Source organism: Microtus oregoni, unplaced genomic scaffold (genome assembly GCF_018167655.1).
Source record: "Microtus oregoni isolate MIOR12 unplaced genomic scaffold, Mior012 000061F_ref0000440, whole genome shotgun sequence".
NCBI classification, from domain to species: domain Eukaryota; kingdom Metazoa; phylum Chordata; class Mammalia; order Rodentia; family Cricetidae; genus Microtus; species Microtus oregoni.
Genome location: NW_024543871.1, coordinates 11,056,648 through 11,081,194, shown reverse-complemented (window position 1 = coordinate 11,081,194; position 24,547 = coordinate 11,056,648). Strand labels below are relative to the sequence as shown.

Genomic DNA, 24,547 nt, shown 5'->3' with positions numbered 1-24,547 from the left:
CATGCATTTCACCATTACTTTTCCCTGCTACTGCCTGTCGGAAATACCTGAACGCATGATCATGGCCTTCAGAGATTAGGATACAAAAATACCCAAAGAAAGAGACAGGTTAGACAGAGGAGGAAGTCATTTAGACAGACCAAGAAAATAAAGGTGATGCTTTATTTAGAACTAGTTGAGAACTACAAGAGTTTTTAAATGAGTAGGAACTTTCTTCTAGGAATCTTCTGACAGATGTTGCAAATGTAGTTCTCACTTCATATCTCTTGATCTGCCACTATGGAAGCACACTTGGCCTTCACCTGATTCTTTAGTTTCAAAGAGTTTATCTCAAAGAGAAAGAAGGTAACACCAAAGAGTGACATGGTGGCAATCAGTACTCCTATTGGGAACACAACAGTATAGTGTTTGCTTATTAAGGCTTCTTTTTTAACTGGAAAGTCAGGTGGAAAGTCAAGAGTGGTTTGGCCACAATGATCTACAAAGTGGTTCCAGCTCACAGAAACAAATGTGAAGATGCTGCTAACACACAAAACTAAGGCAGCAACCTTGTAGCAAAATAACTGCATCTCAATAAATGGGTCTTTCATGCAGCCAATATTAATGGCGATTGCACTGAAAATCAGAACTACAGGCTTCATCGTAACAGCCCACATTATCAGTGTTTGTGCATACTGAAATTCAGGTGAAATGGTCCAAGTGGAACTGATAGGGGTGTGCACCAGAATCTTGGTTACAGTGCCTGAAGCATTAAATTCTTGAGGGTAGCAAGCTTCCCAAAGTCCAAAAGACACGAATTGCACAAGCTTGTCATTGAATTCCCAGAGGCGCCAGGATTGGCTGCTTGCGATGACAATCTCAAACACCAAGGCCGATAGGCTGCAGAGGAGGCCACTGAACTTGAAGAGGCACTCCTTCACATTGGCAAGTCTAAAGATGAAATTGAACAGGTATATAGTCAAGTCAGGAACACAAGGGACAGTGGAAAACAAAATGAGTTATGGTTTACAGAGCAATAAGTTCTCATACCTGGTCCTTGCTGTCACAAAAAGTTGTATTTAAGTAATATACCTATGGCCAAAGTTCCCTCTATATGAGGTTTTGATTAGCAATTTCACTATATCTATCAAATGCTGAAATGTGCAAATTTGTTAACTAAACATGTTAATGCTTGGAATTAATACTCAATAATTTACAACACATGTTAAATGATGTTTAATTAAGCAGTATTTACAATACATAAATAAGATAAATAGCTTAAATGAGAGGTATAAGCAGAAGAATGCACAAATATCTATAAATTATGGTAGTGAATTTACACAAATTTAATTCACCTATATTGTCTGCTATATTTCTACATGTGTATGCTAGTGTATGTGTTATCGGAAAACATATTGGAAAACCTGAATTATTATTATGTGACCAAAATTAAAATCTGTATGTGAAACATGAGCCCTCATGAATATTTCAATCATTTCCCATGACTTACTCAAACATACACATTAGAAAATTACCTTCATTTCATTGCTGAATATGAAGTATCCCAACTGTCTTGTGTGAGAAACTATCTTCTCCAGCACCAAATTAATACTATACATTTACTGTATGCACCAACTTATTTAGATCACTTATTGGTTCATAAGTAGGGTTAATGGATGTGGGGTTAATGTTCATGAATAACTATGCCCTGAAGGATGTCACTGTGTTCTTGAGCATAAATAAAGTTCAGGCATGTACATGATAACATTGCCACCTCCAATGCAGAAGGTTTGAGTGCACTACAAACTGTACCTCCTTGCCACAAAAATTTCTCTACCAGCTTCCCACTATTCCACATTCTCTGTGGAATGTACTTCCTAACAGGGTGAAGGCAGTAGCTCTACTAAATTGGGAAGTCATATCAGCAAGGTGACTTTAAAATCTAGTATGAATTGAGTAACACCCTACCCATGCCCTCTTCCTTGTTAAGGCAGATCTGAGCCTTTTGATGTCAGAATCAGTGAGTTTTGAAGCACAACCAGAATCAGGGTGGAAAATTCTCTTGTGTAAGACAAATGAGCTAGCATGGCAAGATTTAGTTTTGCCCATGTCTGAAACCCATGGAGGAGGTGCTTATGCTTCATAAAGATCCAATCTGAAACCTTCCATGAAGCTCATCTTAAGCTTTTACCTTTGTTTATCCAGGAGGAAGAGATCCATTTGAGAAATGTCTAGATCATAAATATCTTCCAAATAGCAGGAAATGTTGGACAGACACGAAGTCGCACAAGAGTTGAATCACCTTCAGTAAAAGAAGTTCTGTTAGGCAGATATTTCAGCTCAGAATGGTGTCTCACCATCAACCCCTGGTTCACACAAACCAACCCCTTCCTCTGCTTTGCTTAGTTGAAGCCTCATTTATACTCTTCAGGGATATTAGCCCATCTGATAGTCCTGACCCTCCAATGAGATTCACGCAATCATTACCCCATTAAATAAACAGAAAAAACCACAGAAAGTCTAATTCACATACTCAGTTTCAGGAAACTACAAATGTATAAAGCTCAATACAGGCTACAGAGCCTTCACAGCTACACAGGGATTCCCAGTACTTATATTCAGTAGGATTTACTGACATAGACATGATATCAACAAAGAGTTGAATCTTAGGTCATTGACTTCTTTGACCTTCTATGTCTCCTGAAATTGAAAGCTTTTAACAGAAACCATGTAGAAAACATAAAATACTTGCCTCTCTTCCCTTCTATGAAGGCCAAATGCTAGTGACTGCCCAGTATGAGAGTGACTTTAAAAATTCTTGTTTCCGTAGCTACCAGAGATGAATGTCACATTATGAGCAAAGAACCAGAGTCAAGACATATAGTCTTAAAGGGCCAGAGTGGTTAATGTCCCTCTCATATGTACAAACCTTTAGAGATATAATTAATCTATTAAGGATTTAAATTAATCTAGAATTAATTTGAAAAAATTCTCATAAAATAAATTTATCATGATTTCTCCCTTCATCAACGTTTTCTACTCCCTTTGTTTCCCACATCTCTACCTGCCCACTTGTTCAGTCTTTGCTTTCTCTATCTCTGAAAAAAATCTTAATACAAGAAAGACGAAAATACTAAATGAACACATGGCATAAGGTTTGCATTGGCCAGCTACTGCTAGTTATGAAGCCTACACTGGAATGTATTGAGTATTCCCAGTTATATTCCATTGAACAAAACTGATTTTCTTTTTATTTTTTTCTAGGCAAAGAATTTTATTAACCCTTTTCCAAACTTTATCCCCAGGCTTCTTCAGCGTAATTCGCTGCAAAGACTGAATTGTGTTTAAGCAAAAACTGAAAAGAGCTGCAGTGTCCAAGGGGCTTGGGCTTAAAAATATTAGCGATCTAGATTTGATCAGATCCATAAACAAAAGACCCTTTAAAAGCAGCCATGATGTAAAATAGCAGCTCCTGTAACTTCTGCAAGTGTCAGTTCTTCAGAAGTCGCCTCCGTTCAGTTTGCCTCATTCTAAGACGCCTCATCAAAATTCTCCACCAGATCTGGGACTTCATCATCATCATCATCCTCTCCAGTAGCAAGGGGTGCTTCTCCATCCACAGATTGTTTGGGCAGAGCTTCAGCCAGTCTCCTTGAACTAGTCAGACTGTCTGCCCCAAGCTGGTTTAGAATGCTGGGAAGCATTTCTGTCAGTTGCTTTGTCTCAACGTGGCCTGTAACGGTGAAGGTGTTTGCTACCAGAGACGCCTGAACTTTAGGGTTGTTAAAATGGATCACTGTTCCTTGGTTTGTGAACATGTTCACCTCTTCAATACCAGAGAACTTCTTTAAGGAGAACTGCAGTTTTTTATCATCTGCTGTGGCTGTTCTGTGAACCACCTTCTTCTTTCTGCGAGCAGTTCCTTTCCCACCAATGCACACTTGTGCCTGCAGCTTGGCCAGTTTTTCCTGGTTCATGATGGTTTCTTTCATCTTGTCGGAGTGGAAATGGGTTCGTGCGGGGGACTAGGGTTTGCGCTCAGGGGGTCTCGGGCGGACCAGCTGAGGTAATGCGCACACATGCGGGGACGCAGGGTGGCAGCTCTGATCTTCTTTCTCCAGCAAGTATCAATTGCAAATATCTTCTTGGTTAGTGGAGATTTTTTGTGTCTGCTACACAGTTAATAATACTGGCATATGGTCTGGTTTGAATGGGTATGGGTCTTGTTTGTCCTTTCAAAGTCTCCTTCAGTTCTCATGTGGTATCCGTCTTTTGTCCCGAGGCAATCATGTGTTAGATTCCTGCAAACAGGGCGTCGAACTGAAGTGTAGAGATGGATCAGATGAATTTGGATTTGATGAAATCTGATGTAGTACCTGCATGACTACTGGTTGGGTTAGAAGTGTGGTTTTGAGGCTGTGAAGTGTTATTCTTGGAAAATTCCCATGCAAAGCCAATGTACAGTTGGCTAGTCCAGAGAGAGCAGAGGATAAGTTGAGTGTCATGAGGAAAACTGATGACTGATTCTGCATTCAGGTCTAGGGCTTTGTATTTGTTGATAAAGGAGGTGTATATGGAATAGGGGCACTCACAAGGCAAGGCAGTTACATAATTGTGTGATCAGAAGTGGGACTGGGGACATGGGGATAACTCTGACAGCTGAGGTTTTGCAGTAGGAAAATGGCTAAACAATGTGTGTATTGAGAAGTAGGTATCATATCAAGGCAGCGGAGCAAGATCTGTTCTTATGGTACATGGCAGAAAGAGCCAGTGAATGAACTTGTGTTACCAGAGCAAAGCCAAGGAGTATGGAAATGGCACAGAGCAGAAGAGGTTATGGGGAAAATCATCATGGAAATTAGTGCTTAATCTGTGTTCCCACAGATAGGACTTGGGACTATGAAGAGGACAAGAACATGAGTTTATGTCTTATGGATCCATCAGGGAAAGCTGGTATAGAAACTATATGATGAGAACTACTATTAAGAGCATTAGGATTAAACAGAAGATTCACGAAGTCATTGCTTTTTACTGCTGAGTAGTACTCTAATACGTATATATTCCATACACTCTTCATCCATTCTTCCATTGAAGGGCATCTAGGTTGTTTCCAGGTTCTGGCTATTACAAACAATGCTGCTATGAATATAGTTGAGCATATACGTTTGTTGTATGATAGGGCATCTCTTGGGTATATTCCCAAGAGTGGTATTGCTGGGTCCAGGGGTAGGTTGATCCCGAATTTCCTGAGAAACCGCCACACTGCTTTCCAAAGTGGTTGCACAAGTTTGCATTCCCATCAGCAATGGATGAGTGTGCCCCTTTCTCCACAACCTCTTCAGCTAAGGCTATCATTGGTGTTTTTGATTTTAGCCATTCTGACAGGTGTAAGATGGTATCTTAAAGTTGTCTTAATTTGCATTTCCCTGATCACTAAAGAAGTTGAGCATGACCTTAAGTGTCTTTTGGCCATTTGAACTTCTTCTGTTGAGAATTCTCTGTTCAGCTCAGTGCCCCATTTTATAATTGGGTTGATTAGCCTTTTACAGTCTAGTTTCTTGAGTTCTTTATATATTTTGGAGATCAGACCTTTGTCAGTTGCGGGGTTGGTGAAGATCTTCTCCCAGTCAGTGGGTTACCTTTTTGTCTTAGTGACAGTGTCCATTGCTTTACAGAAGCTTCTCAGTCTCTGGAGGTCCCATTTATTCAATGATGCCCTTAATGTCTATGCTGCTGGGGTTATATGTCGGAAGCGGTCTCCTGATGTACTCACACATAATTGGTTTCTAGCCATAAATAAAGGACAGTGAGCCTATAATTCGTGATCCTAGAGAAGCTAAATAAGAAGGTGAACCCAAAGAAAAACATATAGTCATCCTCCTGTATATTAACATTCATCAGGCGATGAAAGGAGACAGAGACAGAGTTCCACATTGGAGCACCGGACTGAAATCCCAAGGTCCAAATCAGGAGCAGAAGGAGAAGAGAGCACAGGCGAGGAACTCACGACAGCGAGGGGTGCACCCCCACACTGAGACAATGGGGATGTTCTATCGAGAACTCACCAAGGCCAGCTGGACCGGGTCTGAAAAAGCCTGGGATAAAACCGGACTCGCTGAACATAGCAGACAATGAGGACTGCTGAGAAGTCAAGAACAATGGCAATGGGTTTTGATCCTACTGCACGTACTGGCTTTGTGGGAGCCTAGGCTGTTTGGATGCTCACCTTACTAGACCTGGAAGGAGGTGGGAGGTCCTTGGACTCCCCACCGGGCAGGGGACCCTGACTGCTCTTTGGGTTTATGAGAGAGAAGGATTTGGGGGAGGGGGAGGGGGAGGGAAATGGGAGGCGGTGGCGGGGAGGAGACAGATATCTTTAATAAATAAACAAACAAACAAGCAAACAAACAAACATGCCCAGTTAATCATTTTCTAAATATTTTGTCTTTTTCATGTGTAGAATATTTTCACCTACTATATTCCTATGCTCATATTTATCATTTATTTTCAAGTACCATTATAAACACGTTCTTCCTGTTGCTTTTGAAGCAATAGGCCCTTAAGTCCACAGAACATAACATACTGTTTCATTGGCACAAGCTGCTTAACCTCTTCTGATCATTTGACATACGTTGTTATTTGATTATTGCTTTAATTATTAAACCTGAACTATAATGAAATAAAGGATTAAAAAGAAGAGTAAGATATGGTCAAAAGCAACAGGGAATTCCAATGTATAATATACTCATCCACAGTCAGGACTTGAGGATTGCAGATTATTCTGGTAGGCCTGGCTTTAATGGGATTAAGCAGGGAATCCATATAATAGCAGAGATGCAGGAAATAGGTCTTTGTGGTTAGACATTGCCCTGGTGAATAAAGATATGTAAATCTAACAAGGAAAAACAGAAACCCTAGGCCTTCTGTGTACGTATGTGTGTGTGTGTGTGTTTGTGTGTGTGTGTGTGTGTGTGTGTGTGTGTGTGTGTGTGTGTGTGAGTTACAGCCATGTAGATTGGTCTTCTTGTGGGACTCCTAACAATGGCAACAGGGGCTATCTCTGATGCTGTTGCCTACTTTGGGGACCCTTTCTGCCTACCAGATTACCTCATTCAGCCTAAATAAAACAGGAGATGCCTCGTCTCACTGCAACTTGATATTCCGTGATTGACTGAAATCCATGGGAGGCCCACCCTTTTCTGAAGAGAAACAGAGGAGGAAGAGTGGATGGAGTTCAAGGCATGATGGAGGGAAATGGGTTACCTCATAGATTGCTGGGAATTTCCATTTTCCTAGGTTTATAGCTCAACCCAGAGATGTCCCAGAAGCCAGTTGTCTCTCTCAGTACTCTCTCCCCATTTTCCCTTCACCTGATCCATCCTGTTCTCATTCCTTGCCCCCATCTAGACCCCTCTCCCATCCATCAGTGATGTCTATTCTATTACCCTTTCACAGTGAGATTCTCAAGCCCCATCATGACCCCTTGTTAATTAGCTTCTCTCTGAGCCTGTGATTGTAGCATGGTTATCCTCTCTGGGCCTGTGATTGCATCATGGTTACCTTACAGCTAATATTCACTTATATGTGAGTACATACAATAATTGTCTTTCTGGGGGGCTGGAGAGATGGCTCAGTGCTTAAGAGCATTGTCTGCTCTTCCAAAGGTCCTGAGTTCGATTCCCAGCAACCACATGGTGGCTCACAACCATCTGTAATGGGGTCTGGTGCCCTCTTCTGGCCTGCAGGCATACACACAGATGGAGTACTGTATACATAATAAATATTTAAAAAAAATAATTGTTTTTCTGGGTCTGGGTTACCTCACTCAGGATGACCTTTTCTAGTTCTACCCATTTGCAAGCAAATTTCTTTTACTTTATAAAATGGTCTACATTCTATGGATGCCAAGCATGGGATATCCTTATGTGAAGTGGGGGTATATTTGAAGTTAGTGAGATTGCCCAGTGGCTATGTAAGCTTGCCACCAAGCTTAATGTGGGTTTGAACCCAGTGTTTCTGAAGGTAAAAACAAGAAAAACAACTCGGACAAGCAGCCCTATGATCTTTACACCATATTTTCTATCAGAGCACATAGGGAATGCTCGGCAATTTGTGATACTCACAAACAGAAAGATATGCATGACTGTCCAGTGTACAGCATAGTCTTCCTACTACATGACAAGGGAACACACTATCTGCAGAGCTATCACTATGAAGTCCAGCTCTGCCTTCAGGAGACCTGAGTTTCAGAGTGTCTCCAGACAGAATTGTGTTTACTTTTCTGTTTATGTGTCAGCTTCCTTACAAACCTTCTTTCACTTGATATTTATCCTGTGATAAATATCTTTGCAACATGCATTTCACCATTACTTTTCCCTGCTACTGCCTGTCGGAAATACCTGAACGCATGATCATGGCCTTCAGAGATTAGGATACAAAAATACCCAAAGAAAGAGACAGGTTAGACAGAGGAGGAAGTCATTTAGACAGACCAAGAAAATAAAGGTGATGCTTTATTTAGAACTAGTTGAGAACTACAAGAGTTTTTAAATGAGTAGGAACTTTCTTCTAGGAATCTTCTGACAGATGTTGCAAATGTAGTTCTCACTTCATATCTCTTGATCTGCCACTATGGAAGCACACTTGGCCTTCACCTGATTCTTTAGTTTCAAAGAGTTTATCTCAAAGAGAAAGAAGGTAACACCAAAGAGTGACATGGTGGCAATCAGTACTCCTATTGGGAACACAACAGTATAGTGTTTGCTTATTAAGGCTTCTTTTTTAACTGGAAAGTCAGGTGGAAAGTCAAGAGTGGTTTGGCCATAATGATCTACAAAGTGGTTCCAGCTCACAGAAACAAATGTGAAGATGCTGCTAACACACAAAACTAAGGCAGCAACCTTGTAGCAAAATAACTGCATCTCAATAAATGGGTCTTTCATGCAGCCAATATTAATGGCGATTGCACTGAAAATCAGAACTACAGGCTTCATCGTAACAGCCCACATTATCAGTGTTTGTGCATACTGAAATTCAGGTGAAATGGTCCAAGTGGAACTGATAGGGGTGTGCACCAGAATCTTGGTTACAGTGCCTGAAGCATTAAATTCTTGAGGGTAGCAAGCTTCCCAAAGTCCAAAAGACACGAATTGCACAAGCTTGTCATTGAATTCCCAGAGGCGCCAGGATTGGCTGCTTGCGATGACAATCTCAAACACCAAGGCCGATAGGCTGCAGAGGAGGCCACTGAACTTGAAGAGGCACTCCTTCACATTGGCAAGTCTAAAGATGAAATTGAACAGGTATATAGTCAAGTCAGGAACACAAGGGACAGTGGAAAACAAAATGAGTTATGGTTTACAGAGCAATAAGTTCTCATACCTGGTCCTTGCTGTCACAAAAAGTTGTATTTAAGTAATATACCTATGGCCAAAGTTCCCTCTATATGAGGTTTTGATTAGCAATTTCACTATATCTATCAAATGCTGAAATGTGCAAATTTGTTAACTAAACATGTTAATGCTTGGAATTAATACTCAATAATTTACAACACATGTTAAATGATGTTTAATTAAGCAGTATTTACAATACATAAATAAGATAAATAGCTTAAATGAGAGGTATAAGCAGAAGAATGCACAAATATCTATAAATTATGGTAGTGAATTTACACAAATTTAATTCACCTATATTGTCTGCTATATTTCTACATGTGTATGCTAGTGTATGTGTTATCGGAAAACATATTGGAAAACCTGAATTATTATTATGTGACCAAAATTAAAATCTGTATGTGAAACATGAGCCCTCATGAATATTTCAATCATTTCCCATGACTTACTCAAACATACACATTAGAAAATTACCTTCATTTCATTGCTGAATATGAAGTATCCCAACTGTCTTGTGTGAGAAACTATCTTCTCCAGCACCAAATTAATACTATACATTTACTGTATGCACCAACTTATTTAGATCACTTATTGGTTCATAAGTAGGGTTAATGGATGTGGGGCTAATGGTCATGAATAACTATGCCCTGAAGGATGTCACTGTGTTCTTGAGCATAAATAAAGTTCAGGCATGTACATGATAACATTGCCACCTCCAATGCAGAAGGTCTGAGTGCACTACAAACTGTACCTCCTTGCCACAAAAATTTCTCTACCAGCTTCCCACTATTCCACATTCTCTGTGGAATGTACTTCCTAACAGGGTGAAGGCAGTAGCTCTACTAAATTGGGAAGTCATATCAGCAAGGTGACTTTAAAATCTAGTATGAATTGAGTAACACCCTACCCATGCCCTCTTCCTTGTTAAGGCAGATCTGAGCCTTTTGATGTCAGAATCAGTGAGTTTTGAAGCACAACCAGAATCAGGGTGGAAAATTCTCTTGTGTAAGACAAATGAGCTAGCATGGCAAGATTTAGTTTTGCCCATGTCTGAAACCCATGGAGGAGGTGCTTATGCTTCATAAAGATCCAATCTGAAACCTTCCATGAAGCTCATCTTAAGCTTTTACCTTTGTTTATCCAGGAGGAAGAGATCCATTTGAGAAATGTCTAGATCATAAATATCTTCCAAATAGCAGGAAATGTTGGACAGACACGAAGTCGCACAAGAGTTGAATCACCTTCAGTAAAAGAAGTTCTGTTAGGCAGATATTTCAGCTCAGAATGGTGTCTCACCATCAACCCCTGGTTCACACAAACCAACCCCTTCCTCTGCTTTGCTTAGTTGAAGCCTCATTTATACTCTTCAGGGATATTAGCCCATCTGATAGTCCTGACCCTCCAATGAGATTCACGCAATCATTACCCCATTAAATAAACAGAAAAAACCACAGAAAGTCTAATTCACATACTCAGTTTCAGGAAACTACAAATGTATAAAGCTCAATACAGGCTACAGAGCCTTCACAGCTACACAGGGATTCCCAGTACTTATATTCAGTAGGATTTACTGACATAGACATGATATCAACAAAGAGTTGAATCTTAGGTCATTGACTTCTTTGACCTTCTATGTCTCCTGAAATTGAAAGCTTTTAACAGAAACCATGTAGAAAACATAAAATACTTGCCTCTCTTCCCTTCTATGAAGGCCAAATGCTAGTGACTGCCCAGTATGAGAGTGACTTTAAAAATTCTTGTTTCCGTAGCTACCAGAGATGAATGTCACATTATGAGCAAAGAACCAGAGTCAAGACATATAGTCTTAAAGGGCCAGAGTGGTTAATGTCCCTCTCATATGTACAAACCTTTAGAGATATAATTAATCTATTAAGGATTTAAATTAATCTAGAATTAATTTGAAAAAATTCTCATAAAATAAATTTATCATGATTTCTCCCTTCATCAACGTTTTCTACTCCCTTTGTTTCCCACATCTCTACCTGCCCACTTGTTCAGTCTTTGCTTTCTCTATCTCTGAAAAAAATCTTAATACAAGAAAGACGAAAATACTAAATGAACACATGGCATAAGGTTTGCATTGGCCAGCTACTGCTAGTTATGAAGCCTACACTGGAATGTATTGAGTATTCCCAGTTATATTCCATTGAACAAAACTGATTTTCTTTTTATTTTTTTCTAGGCAAAGAATTTTATTAACCCTTTTCCAAACTTTATCCCCAGGCTTCTTCAGCGTAATTCGCTGCAAAGACTGAATTGTGTTTAAGCAAAAACTGAAAAGAGCTGCAGTGTCCAAGGGGCTTGGGCTTAAAAATATTAGCGATCTAGATTTGATCAGATCCATAAACAAAAGACCTTTTAAAAGCAGCCATGATGTAAAATAGCAGCTCCTGTAACTTCTGCAAGTGTCAGTTCTTCAGAAGTCGCCTCCGTTCAGTTTGCCTCATTCTAAGACGCCTCATCAAAATTCTCCACCAGATCTGGGACTTCATCATCATCATCATCCTCTCCAGTAGCAAGGGGTGCTTCTCCATCCACAGATTGTTTGGGCAGAACTTCAGCCAGTCTCCTTGAACTAGTCAGACTGTCTGCCCCAAGCTGGTTTAGAATGCTGGGAAGCATTTCTGTCAGTTGCTTTGTCTCAACGTGGCCTGTAACGGTGAAGGTGTTTGCTACCAGAGACGCCTGAACTTTAGGGTTGTTAAAATGGATCACTGTTCCTTGGTTTGTGAACATGTTCACCTCTTCAATACCAGAGAACTTCTTTAAGGAGAACTGCAGTTTTTTATCATCTGCTGTGGCTGTTCTGTGAACCACCTTCTTCTTTCTGCGAGCAGTTCCTTTCCCACCAATGCACACTTGTGCCTGCAGCTTGGCCAGTTTTTCCTGGTTCATGATGGTTTCTTTCATCTTGTCGGAGTGGAAATGGGTTCGTGCGGGGGACTAGGGTTTGCGCTCAGGGGGTCTCGGGCGGACCAGCTGAGGTAATGCGCACACATGCGGGGACGCAGGGTGGCAGCTCTGATCTTCTTTCTCCAGCAAGTATCAATTGCAAATATCTTCTTGGTTAGTGGAGATTTTTTGTGTCTGCTACACAGTTAATAATACTGGCATATGGTCTGGTTTGAATGGGTATGGGTCTTGTTTGTCCTTTCAAAGTCTCCTTCAGTTCTCATGTGGTATCCGTCTTTTGTCCCGAGGCAATCATGTGTTAGATTCCTGCAAACAGGGCGTCGAACTGAAGTGTAGAGATGGATCAGATGAATTTGGATTTGATGAAATCTGATGTAGTACTTGCATGACTACTGGTTGGGTTAGAAGTGTGGTTTTGAGGCTGTGAAGTGTTATTCTTGGAAAATTCCCATGCAAAGCCAATGTACAGTTGGCTAGTCCAGAGAGAGCAGAGGATAAGTTGAGTGTCATGAGGAAAACTGATGACTGATTCTGCATTCAGGTCTAGGGCTTTGTATTTGTTGATAAAGGAGGTGTATATGGAATAGGGGCACTCACAAGGCAAGGCAGTTACATAATTGTGTGATCAGAAGTGGGACTGGGGACATGGGGATAACTCTGACAGCTGAGGTTTTGCAGTAGGAAAATGGCTAAACAATGTGTGTATTGAGAAGTAGGTATCATATCAAGGCAGCGGAGCAAGATCTGTTCTTATGGTACATGGCAGAAAGAGCCAGTGAATGAACTTGTGTTACCAGAGCAAAGCCAAGGAGTATGGAAATGGCACAGAGCAGAAGAGGTTATGGGGAAAATCATCATGGAAATTAGTGCTTAATCTGTGTTCCCACAGATAGGACTTGGGACTATGAAGAGGACAAGAACATGAGTTTATGTCTTATGGATCCATCAGGGAAAGCTGGTATAGAAACTATATGATGAGAACTACTATTAAGAGCATTAGGATTAAACAGAAGATTCACGAAGTCATTGCTTTTTACTGCTGAGTAGTACTCTAATACGTATATATTCCATACACTCTTCATCCATTCTTCCATTGAAGGGCATCTAGGTTGTTTCCAGGTTCTGGCTATTACAAAGAATGCTGCTATGAATATAGTTGAGCATATACGTTTGTTGTATGATAGGGCATCTCTTGGGTATATTCCCAAGAGTGGTATTGCTGGGTCCAGGGGTAGGTTGATCCCGAATTTCCTGAGAAACCGCCACACTGCTTTCCAAAGTGGTTGCACAAGTTTGCATTCCCATCAGCAATGGATGAGTGTGCCCCTTTCTCCACAACCTCTTCAGGTAAGGCTATCATTGGTGTTTTTGATTTTAGCCATTCTGACAGGTGTAAGATGGTATCTTAAAGTTGCCTTAATTTGCATTTCCCTGATCACTAAAGAAGTTGAGCATGACCTTAAGTGTCTTTTGGCCATTTGAACTTCTTCTGTTGAGAATTCTCTGTTCAGCTCAGTGCCCCATTTTATAATTGGGTTGATTAGCCTTTTACAGTCTAGTTTCTTGAGTTCTTTATATATTTTGGAGATCAGACCTTTGTCAGTTGCGGGGTTGGTGAAGATCTTCTCCCAGTCAGTGGGTTACCTTTTTGTCTTAGTGACAGTGTCCATTGCTTTACAGAAGCTTCTCAGTCTCTGGAGGTCCCATTTATTCAATGATGCCCTTAATGTCTATGCTGCTGGGGTTATATGTCGGAAGCGGTCTCCTGATGTACTCACTCATAATTGGTTTCTAGCCATAAATAAAGGACATTGAGCCTATAATTCGTGATCCTAGAGAAGCTAAATAAGAAGGTGAACCCAAAGAAAAACATATAGTCATCCTCCTGTATATTAACATTCATCAGGCGATGAAAGGAGACAGAGACAGAGTTCCACATTGGAGCACCGGACTGAAATCCCAAGGTCCAAATCAGGAGCAGAAGGAGAAGAGAGCACAGGCGAGGAACTCACGACAGCGAGGGGTGCACCCCCACACTGAGACAATGGGGATGTTCTATCGAGAACTCACCAAGGCCAGCTGGACCGGGTCTGAAAAAGCCTGGGATAAAACCGGACTCGCTGAACATAGCAGACAATGAGGACTGCTGAGAAGTCAAGAACAATGGCAATGGGTTTTGATCCTACTGCACGTACTGGCTTTGTGGGAGCCTAGGCTGTTTGGATGCTCACCTTACTAGACCTGGAAGGAGGTGGGAGGTCCTTGGACTCCCCACCGGGCAGGGGACCCTGACTGCTCTTTGGGTTTATGAGAGAGAAGGATTTGGGGGAGGGGGAGGGGGAGGGAAATGGGAGGCGGTGGCGGGGAGGAGACAGATATCTTTAATAAATAAACAAACAAACAAGCAAACAAACAAACATGCCCAGTTAATCATTTTCTAAATATTTTGTCTTTTTCATGTGTAGAATATTTTCACCTACTATATTCCTATGCTCATATTTATCATTTATTTTCAAGTACCATTATAAACACGTTCTTCCTGTTGCTTTTGAAGCAATAGGCCCTTAAGTCCACAGAACATAACATACTGTTTCATTGGCACAAGCTGCTTAACCTCTTCTGATCATTTGACCTATGTTGTTATTTGATTATTGCTTTAATTATTAAACCTGAACTATAATGAAATAAAGGATTAAAAAGAAGAGTAAGATATGGTCAAAAGCAACAGGGAATTCCAATGTATAATATACTCATCCACAGTCAGGACTTGAGGATTGCAGATTATTCTGGTAGGCCTGGCTTTAATGGGATTAAGCAGGGAATCCATATAATAGCAGAGATGCAGGAAATAGGTCTTTGTGGTTAGACATTGCCCTGGTGAATAAAGATATGTAAATCTAACAAGGAAAAACAGAAACCCTAGGCCTTCTGTGTACGTATGTGTGTGTGTGTGTGTTTGTGTGTGTGTGTGTGTGTGTGTATGTGTGTGAGTTACAGCCATGTAGATTGGTCTTCTTGTGGGACTCCTAACAATGGCAACAGGGGCTATCTCTGATGCTGTTGCCTACTTTGGGGACCCTTTCTGCCTACCAGATTACCTCATCCAGCCTAAATAAAACAGGAGATGCCTAGTCTCACTGCAACTTGATATTCCGTGATTGACTGAAATCCATGGGAGGCCCACCCTTTTCTGAAGAGAAACAGAGGAGGAAGGGTGGATGGAGTTCAAGGCATGATGGAGGGAAATGGGTTACCTCATAGATTGCTGGGAATTTCCATTTTCCTAGGTTTATAGCTCAACCCAGAGATGTCCCAGAAGCCAGTTGTCTCTCTCAGTACTCTCTCCCCATTTTCCCTTCACCTGATCCATCCTGTTCTCATTCCTTGCCCCCATCTAGACCCCTCTCCCATCCATCAGTGATGTCTATTCTATTACCCTTTCACAGTGAGATTCTCAAGCCCCATCATGACCCCTTGTTAATTAGCTTCTCTCTGAGCCTGTGATTGTAGCATGGTTATCCTCTCTGGGCCTGTGATTGCATCATGGTTACCTTACAGCTAATATTCACTTATATGTGAGTACATACAATAATTGTCTTTCTGGGGGGCTGGAGAGATGGCTCAGTGCTTAAGAGCATTGTCTGCTCTTCCAAAGGTCCTGAGTTCGATTCCCAGCAACCACATGGTGGCTCACAACCATCTGTAATGGGGTCTGGTGCCCTCTTCTGGCCTGCAGGCATACACACAGATGGAGTACTGTATACATAATAAATATTTAAAAAAAATAATTGTTTTTCTGGGTCTGGGTTACCTCACTCAGGATGACCTTTTCTAGTTCTACCCATTTGCAAGCAAATTTCTTTTACTTTATAAAATGGTCTACATTCTATGGATGCCAAGCATGGGATATCCTTATGTGAAGTGGGGGTATATTTGAAGTTAGTGAGATTGCCCAGTGGCTATGTAAGCTTGCCACCAAGCTTAATGTGGGTTTGAACCCAGTGTTTCTGAAGGTAAAAACAAGAAAAACAACTCGGACAAGCAGCCCTATGATCTTTACACCATATTTTCTATCAGAGCACATAGGGAATGCTCGGCAATTTGTGATACTCACAAACAGAAAGATATGCATGACTGTCCAGTGTACAGCATAGTCTTCCTACTACATGACAAGGGAACACACTATCTGCAGAGCTATCACTATGAAGTCCAGCTCTGCCTTCAGGAGACCTGAGTTTCAGAGTGTCTCCAGACAGAATTGTGTTTACTTTTCTGTTTATGTGTCAGCTTCCTTACAAACCTTCTTTCACTTGATATTTATCCTGTGATAAATATCTTTGCAACATGCATTTCACCATTACTTTTCCCTGCTACTGCCTGTCGGAAATACCTGAACGCATGATCATGGCCTTCAGAGATTAGGATACAAAAATACCCAAAGAAAGAGACAGGTTAGACAGAGGAGGAAGTCATTTAGACAGACCAAGAAAATAAAGGTGATGCTTTATTTAGAACTAGTTGAGAACTACAAGAGTTTTTAAATGAGTAGGAACTTTCTTCTAGGAATCTTCTGACAGATGTTGCAAATGTAGTTCTCACTTCATATCTCTTGATCTGCCACTATGGAAGCACACTTGGCCTTCACCTGATTCTTTAGTTTCAAAGAGTTTATCTCAAAGAGAAAGAAGGTAACACCAAAGAGTGACATGGTGGCAATCAGTACTCCTATTGGGAACACAACAGTATAGTGTTTGCTTATTAAGGCTTCTTTTTTAACTGGAAAGTCAGGTGGAAAGTCAAGAGTGGTTTGGCCATAATGATCTACAAAGTGGTTCCAGCTCACAGAAACAAATGTGAAGATGCTGCTAACACACAAAACTAAGGCAGCAACCTTGTAGCAAAATAACTGCATCTCAATAAATGGGTCTTTCATGCAGCCAATATTAATGGCGATTGCACTGAAAATCAGAACTACAGGCTTCATCGTAACAGCCCACATTATCAGTGTTTGTGCATACTGAAATTCAGGTGAAATGGTCCAAGTGGAACTGATAGGGGTGTGCACCAGAATCTTGGTTACAGTGCCTGAAGCATTAAATTCTTGAGGGTAGCAAGCTTCCCAAAGTCCAAAAGACACGAATTGCACAAGCTTGTCATTGAATTCCCAGAGGCGCCAGGATTGGCTGCTTGCGATGACAATCTCAAACACCAAGGCCGATAGGCTGCAGAGGAGGCCACTGAACTTGAAGAGGCACTCCTTCACATTGGCAAGTCTAAAGATGAAATTGAACAGGTATATAGTCAAGTCAGGAACACAAGGGACAGTGGAAAACAAAATGAGTTATGGTTTACAGAGCAATAAGTTCTCATACCTGGTCCTTGCTGTCACAAAAAGTTGTATTTAAGTAATATACCTATGGCCAAAGTTCCCTCTATATGAGGTTTTGATTAGCAATTTCACTATATCTATCAAATGCTGAAATGTGCAAATTTGTTAACTAAACATGTTAATGCTTGGAATTAATACTCAATAATTTACAACACATGTTAAATGATGTTTAATTAAGCAGTATTTACAATACATAAATAAGATAAATAGCTTAAATGAGAGGTATAAGCAGAAGAATGCACAAATATCTATAAATTATGGTAGTGAATTTACACAAATTTAATTCACCTATATTGTCTGCTATATTTCTACATGTGTATGCTAGTGTATGTGTTATCGGAAAACATATTGGAAAACCTGAATTATTATTATGTGACCAAAATTAAAATCTGTATGTGAAACATGAGCCCTCATGAATATTTCAATCATTTCCCATGACTTACTCAAACATACACATTAGAAAATTACCTTCATTTCATTGCTGAATATGAAGTATCCCAACTGTCTTGTGTGAGAAACTATCTTCTCCAGCACCAAATTAATACTATACATTTACTGTATGCACCAACTTATTTAGATCACTTATTGGTTCATAAGTAGGGTTAATGGATGTGGGGCTAATGGTCATGAATAACTATGCCCTGAAGGATGTCACTGTGTTCTTGAGCATAAATAAAGTTCAGGCATGTACATGATAACATTGCCACCTCCAATGCAGAAGGTCTGAGTGCACTACAAACTGTACCTCCTTGCCACAAAAATTTCTCTACCAGCTTCCCACTATTCCACATTCTCTGTGGAATGTACTTCCTAACAGGGTGAAGGCAGTAGCTCTACTAAATTGGGAAGTCATATCAGCAAGGTGACTTTAAAATCTAGTATGAATTGAGTAACACCCTACCCATGCCCTCTTCCTTGTTAAGGCAGATCTGAGCCTTTTGATGTCAGAATCAGTGAGTTTTGAAGCACAACCAGAATCAGGGTGGAAAATTCTCTTGTGTAAGACAAATGAGCTAGCATGGCAAGATTTAGTTTTGCCCATGTCTGAAACCCATGGAGGAGGTGCTTATGCTTCATAAAGATCCAATCTGAAACCTTCCATGAAGCTCATCTTAAGCTTTTACCTTTGTTTATCCAGGAGGAAGAGATCCATTTGAGAAATGTCTAGATCATAAATATCTTCCAAATAGCAGGAAATGTTGGACAGACACGAAGTCGCACAAGAGTTGAATCACCTTCAGTAAAAGAAGTTCTGTTAGGCAGATATTTCAGCTCAGAATGGTGTCTCACCATCAACCCCTGGTTCACACAAACCAACCCCTTCCTCTGCTTTGCTTAGTTGAAGCCTCATTTATACTCTTCAGGGATATTAGCCCATCTGATAGTCCTGACCCTCCAATGAGATTCACGCAATCATTACCCCATTAAATAAACAGAAAAAACCACAGAAAGTCTAATTCACATACTCAGTTTCAGGAAACTACAAATGTATAAAGCTCAATACAGGCTACAGAGCCTTCACAGCTACACAGGGATTCCCAGTACTTATATTCAGTAGGATTTACTGACATAGACATGATATCAACAAAGAGTTGAATCTTAGGTCATTGACTTCTTTGACCTTCTATGTCTCCTGAAATTGAAAGCTTTTAACAGAAACCATGTAGAAAACATAAAATACTTGCCTCTCTTCCCTTCTATGAAGGCCAAATGCTAGTGACTGCCCAGTATGAGAGTGACTTTAAAAATTCTTGTTTCCGTAGCTACCAGAGATGAATGTCACATTATGAGCAAAGAACCAGAGTCAAGACATATAGTCTTAAAGGGCCAGAGTGGTTAATGTCCCTCTCATATGTACAAACCTTTAGAGATATAATTAATCTATTAAGGATTTAAATTAATCTAGAATTAATTTGAAAAAATTCTCATAAAATAAATTTATCATGATTTCTCCCTTCATCAACGTTTTCTACTCCCTTTGTTTCCCACATCTCTACCTGCCCACTTGTTCAGTCTTTGCTTTCTCTATCTCTGAAAAAAATCTTAATACAAGAAAGACGAAAATACTAAATGAACACATGGCATAAGGTTTGCATTGGCCAGCTACTGCTAGTTATGAAGCCTACACTGGAATGTATTGAGTATTCCCAGTTATATTCCATTGAACAAAACTGATTTTCTTTTTATTTTTTTCTAGGCAAAGAATTTTATTAACCCTTTTCCAAACTTTATCCCCAGGCTTCTTCAGCGTAATTCGCTGCAAAGACTGAATTGTGTTTAAGCAAAAACTGAAAAGAGCTGCAGTGTCCAAGGGGCTTGGGCTTAAAAATATTAGCGATCTAGATTTGATCAGATCCATAAACAAAAGACCTTTTAAAAGCAGCCATGATGTAAAATAGCAGCTCCTGTAACTTCTGCAAGTGTCAGTTCTTCAGAAGTCGCCTCCGTTCAGTTTGCCTCATTCTAAGACGCCTCATCAAAATTCTCCACCAGATCTGGGACTTCATCATCATCATCATCCTCTCCAGTAGCAAGGGGTGCTTCTCCATCCACAGATTGTTTGGGCAGAACTTCAGCCAGTCTCCTTGAACTAGTCAGACTGTCTGCCCCAAGCTGGTTTAGAATGCTGGGAAGCATTTCTGTCAGTTGCTTTGTCTCAACGTGGCCTGTAACGGTGAAGGTGTTTGCTACCAGAGACGCCTGAACTTTAGGGTTGTTAAAATGGATCACTGTTCCTTGGTTTGTGAACATGTTCACCTCTTCAATACCAGAGAACTTCTTTAAGGAGAACTGCAGTTTTTTATCATCTGCTGTGGCTGTTCTGTGAACCACCTTCTTCTTTCTGCGAGCAGTTCCTTTCCCACCAATGCACACTTGTGCCTGCAGCTTGGCCAGTTTTTCCTGGTTCATGATGGTTTCTTTCATCTTGTCGGAGTGGAAATGGGTTCGTGCGGGGGACTAGGGTTTGCGCTCAGGGGGTCTCGGGCGGACCAGCTGAGGTAATGCGCACACATGCGGGGACGCAGGGTGGCAGCTCTGATCTTCTTTCTCCAGCAAGTATCAATTGCAAATATCTTCTTGGTTAGTGGAGATTTTTTGTGTCTGCTACACAGTTAATAATACTGGCATATGGTCTGGTTTGAATGGGTATGGGTCTTGTTTGTCCTTTCAAAGTCTCCTTCAGTTCTCATGTGGTATCCGTCTTTTGTCCCGAGGCAATCATGTGTTAGATTCCTGCAAACAGGGCGTCGAACTGAAGTGTAGAGATGGATCAGATGAATTTGGATTTGATGAAATCTGATGTAGTACTTGCATGACTACTGGTTGGGTTAGAAGTGTGGTTTTGAGGCTGTGAAGTGTTATTCTTGGAAAATTCCCATGCAAAGCCAATGTACAGTTGGCTAGTCCAGAGATAGCAGAGGATAAGTTGAGTGTCATGAGGAAAACTGATGACTGATTCTGCATTCAGGTCTAGGGCTTTGTATTTGTTGATAAAGGAGGTGTATATGGAATAGGGGCACTCACAAGGCAAGGCAGTTACATAATTGTGTGATCAGAAGTGGGACTGGGGACATGGGGATAACTCTGACAGCTGAGGTTTTGCAGTAGGAAAATGGCTAAACAATGTGTGTATTGAGAAGTAGGTATCATATCAAGGCAGTGGAGCAAGATCTGTTCTTATGGTACATGGCAGAGAGAGCCAGTGAATGAACTTGTGTTACCAGAGCAAAGCCAAGGAGTATGGAAATGGCACAGAGCAGAAGAGGTTATGGGGAAAATCATCATGGAAATTAGTGCTTAATCTGTGTTCCCACAGATAGGACTTGGGACTATGAAGAGGACAAGAACATGAGTTTATGTCTTATGGATCCATCAGGGAAAGCTGGTATAGAAACTATATGATGAGAACTACTATTAAGAGCATTAGGATTAAACAGAAGATTCACGAAGTCATTGCTTTTTACTGCTGAGTAGTACTCTAATACGTATATATTCCATACACTCTTCATCCATTCTTCCATTGAAGGGCATCTAGGTTGTTTCCAGGTTCTGGCTATTACAAACAATGCTGCTATGAATATAGTTGAGCATATACGTTTGTTGTATGATAGGGCATCTCTTGGGTATATTCCCAAGAGTGGTATTGCTGGGTCCAGGGGTAGGTTGATCCCGAATTTCCTGAGAAACCGCCACACTGCTTTCCAAAGTGGTTGCACAAGTTTGCATTCCCATCAGCAATGGATGAGTGTGCCCCTTTCTCCACAACCTCTTCAGGTAAGGCTATCATTGGTGTTTTTGATTTTAGCCATTCTGACAGGTGTAAGATGGTATCTTAAAGTTGTCTTAATTTGCATTTCCCTGATCACTAAAGAAGTTGAGCATGACCTTAAGTGTCTTTTGGCCATTTGAACTTCTTCTGTTGAGAATTCTCTGTTCAGCTCAGTGCCCCATTTTATAATTGGGTTGATTAGCCTTTTACAGTCTAGTTTCTTGAGTTCTTTATATATTTTGGAGATCAGACCTTTGTCAGTTGCGGGGTTGGTGAAGATCTTCTCCCAGTCAGTGGGTTACCTTTTGGTCTTAGTGACAGTGTCCATTGCTTTACAGAAGCTTCTCAGTCTCTGGAGGTCCCATTTATTCAATGATGCCCTTAATGTCTATGCTGCTGGGGTTATATGTCGGAAGCGGTCTCCTGATGTACTCACTCATAATTGGTTTCTAGCCATAAATAAAGGACATTGAGCCTATAATTCGTGATCCTAGAGAAGCTAAATAAGAAGGTGAACCCAAAGAAAAACATATAGTCATCCTCCTGTATATTAACATTCATCAGGCGATGAAAGGAGACAGAGACAGAGTTCCACATTGGAGCACCGGACTGAAATCCCAAGGTCCAAATCAGGAGCAGAAGGAGAAGAGAGCACAGGCGAGGAACTCACGACAGCGAGGGGTGCACCCCCACACTGAGACAATGGGGATGTTCTATCGAGAACTCACCAAGGCCAGCTGGACCGGGTCTGAAAAAGCCTGGGATAAAACCGGACTCGCTGAACATAGCAGACAATGAGGACTGCTGAGAAGTCAAGAACAATGGCAATGGGTTTTGATCCTACTGCACGTACTGGCTTTGTGGGAGCCTAGGCTGTTTGGATGCTCACCTTACTAGACCTGGAAGGAGGTGGGAGGTCCTTGGACTCCCCACCGGGCAGGGGACCCTGACTGCTCTTTGGGTTTATGAGAGAGAAGGATTTGGGGGAGGGGGAGGGGGAGGGAAATGGGAGGCGGTGGCGGGGAGGAGACAGATATCTTTAATAAATAAACAAACAAACAAGCAAACAAACAAACATGCCCAGTTAATCATTTTCTAAATATTTTGTCTTTTTCATGTGTAGAATATTTTCACCTACTATATTCCTATGCTCATATTTATCATTTATTTTCAAGTACCATTATAAACACGTTCTTCCTGTTGCTTTTGAAGCAATAGGCCCTTAAGTCCACAGAACATAACATACTGTTTCATTGGCACAAGCTGCTTAACCTCTTCTGATCATTTGACATATGTTGTTATTTGATTATTGCTTTAATTATTAAACCTGAACTATAATGAAATAAAGGATTAAAAAGAAGAGTAAGATATGGTCAAAAGCAACAGGGAATTCCAATGTATAATATACTCATCCACAGTCAGGACTTGAGGATTGCAGATTATTCTGGTAGGCCTGGCTTTAATGGGATTAAGCAGGGAATCCATATAATAGCAGAGATGCAGGAAATAGGTCTTTGTGGTTAGACATTGCCCTGGTGAATAAAGATATGTAAATCTAACAAGGAAAAACAGAAACCCTAGGCCTTCTGTGTACGTATGTGTGTGTGTGTGTGTGTTTGTGTGTGTGTGTGTGTGTGTATGTGTGTGAGTTACAGCCATGTAGATTGGTCTTCTTGTGGGACTCCTAACAATGGCAACAGGGGCTATCTCTGATGCTGTTGCCTACTTTGGGGACCCTTTCTGCCTACCAGATTACCTCATCCAGCCTAAATAAAACAGGAGATGCCTAGTCTCACTGCAACTTGATATTCCGTGATTGACTGAAATCCATGGGAGGCCCACCCTTTTCTGAAGAGAAACAGAGGAGGAAGGGTGGATGGAGTTCAAGGCATGATGGAGGGAAATGGGTTACCTCATAGATTGCTGGGAATTTCCATTTTCCTAGGTTTATAGCTCAACCCAGAGATGTCCCAGAAGCCAGTTGTCTCTCTCAGTACTCTCTCCCCATTTTCCCTTCACCTGATCCATCCTGTTCTCATTCCTTGCCCCCATCTAGACCCCTCTCCCATCCATCAGTGATGTCTATTCTATTACCCTTTCACAGTGAGATTCTCAAGCCCCATCATGACCCCTTGTTAATTAGCTTCTCTCTGAGCCTGTGATTGTAGCATGGTTATCCTCTCTGGGCCTGTGATTGCATCATGGTTACCTTACAGCTAATATTCACTTATATGTGAGTACATACAATAATTGTCTTTCTGGGGGGCTGGAGAGATGGCTCAGTGCTTAAGAGCATTGTCTGCTCTTCCAAAGGTCCTGAGTTCGATTCCCAGCAACCACATGGTGGCTCACAACCATCTGTAATGGGGTCTGGTGCCCTCTTCTGGCCTGCAGGCATACACACAGATGGAGTACTGTATATATAATAAATATTTTAAAAAAATAATTGTTTTTCTGGGTCTGGGTTACCTCACTCAGGATGACCTTTTCTAGTTCTACCCATTTGCAAGCAAATTTCTTTTACTTTATAAAATGGTCTACATTCTATGGATGCCAAGCATGGGATATCCTTATGTGAAGTGG

At 41.0% G+C, this 24,547-nt stretch overlaps 6 protein-coding genes across 6 annotated transcripts; all 6 read right to left on the bottom strand.

The window, feature by feature from the left end:
• Positions 1-257: 257 nt before the first annotated feature.
• LOC121439461 lies at positions 258-2,199 on the bottom strand. The gene is made up of 2 exons (XM_041639956.1): positions 2,171-2,199; positions 258-930 (listed from the first exon to the last, which is right to left on the bottom strand). Exons 1-2 carry the CDS (start codon positions 2,197-2,199, stop codon positions 258-260), a joined length of 702 nt encoding a protein of 233 aa, XP_041495890.1.
• Positions 2,200-3,509: 1,310 nt separating this feature from the next.
• On the bottom strand, positions 3,510-3,971 carry LOC121439387 (transcription factor BTF3-like). Its single transcript, XM_041639893.1, has one exon. It carries the CDS (start codon positions 3,969-3,971, stop codon positions 3,510-3,512), a length of 462 nt encoding a protein of 153 aa, XP_041495827.1.
• Positions 3,972-8,588: 4,617 nt separating this feature from the next.
• On the bottom strand, positions 8,589-10,530 carry LOC121439460. Its single transcript, XM_041639955.1, has 2 exons — positions 10,502-10,530; positions 8,589-9,261 (listed from the first exon to the last, which is right to left on the bottom strand). The coding sequence occupies exons 1-2, from the start codon at positions 10,528-10,530 to the stop codon at positions 8,589-8,591; spliced, it is 702 nt and encodes a 233-aa protein (XP_041495889.1).
• Positions 10,531-11,840: 1,310 nt separating this feature from the next.
• On the bottom strand, positions 11,841-12,302 carry LOC121439392 (transcription factor BTF3-like). The gene has a single exon (XM_041639898.1). It carries the CDS (start codon positions 12,300-12,302, stop codon positions 11,841-11,843), a length of 462 nt encoding a protein of 153 aa, XP_041495832.1.
• A 4,603-nt stretch (positions 12,303-16,905) lies between these two features.
• On the bottom strand, positions 16,906-18,847 carry LOC121439458. The gene is made up of 2 exons (XM_041639954.1): positions 18,819-18,847; positions 16,906-17,578 (listed from the first exon to the last, which is right to left on the bottom strand). The coding sequence occupies exons 1-2, from the start codon at positions 18,845-18,847 to the stop codon at positions 16,906-16,908; spliced, it is 702 nt and encodes a 233-aa protein (XP_041495888.1).
• A 1,310-nt stretch (positions 18,848-20,157) lies between these two features.
• LOC121439393 (transcription factor BTF3-like) lies at positions 20,158-20,619 on the bottom strand. Its single transcript, XM_041639899.1, has one exon. The coding sequence runs from the start codon at positions 20,617-20,619 to the stop codon at positions 20,158-20,160; it is 462 nt and encodes a 153-aa protein (XP_041495833.1).
• Between the last annotated feature and the right edge of the window lie 3,928 nt (positions 20,620-24,547).

Excerpts from the sequence above, each read along its gene's own strand:
- LOC121439458 (XM_041639954.1), bottom strand. The coding sequence starts at position 18,847 with ATGGATCTCTTCCTCCTGGATAAACAAAG. Across the intron at positions 17,579-18,818 it reads TTCCTCCTGGATAAACAAAG|ACTTGCCAATGTGAAGGAGT; the intron begins GTAAAAGCTTAA and ends TTTCATCTTTAG.
- LOC121439392 (XM_041639898.1), bottom strand. The coding sequence starts at position 12,302 with ATGAAAGAAACCATCATGAACCAGGAAAAACTGGCCAAGCTGCAGGCA.
- LOC121439393 (XM_041639899.1), bottom strand. The coding sequence starts at position 20,619 with ATGAAAGAAACCATCATGAACCAGGAAAAACTGGCCAAGCTGCAGGCA.
- LOC121439460 (XM_041639955.1), bottom strand. The coding sequence starts at position 10,530 with ATGGATCTCTTCCTCCTGGATAAACAAAG. Across the intron at positions 9,262-10,501 it reads TTCCTCCTGGATAAACAAAG|ACTTGCCAATGTGAAGGAGT; the intron begins GTAAAAGCTTAA and ends TTTCATCTTTAG.
- LOC121439387 (XM_041639893.1), bottom strand. The coding sequence starts at position 3,971 with ATGAAAGAAACCATCATGAACCAGGAAAAACTGGCCAAGCTGCAGGCA.
- LOC121439461 (XM_041639956.1), bottom strand. The coding sequence starts at position 2,199 with ATGGATCTCTTCCTCCTGGATAAACAAAG. Across the intron at positions 931-2,170 it reads TTCCTCCTGGATAAACAAAG|ACTTGCCAATGTGAAGGAGT; the intron begins GTAAAAGCTTAA and ends TTTCATCTTTAG.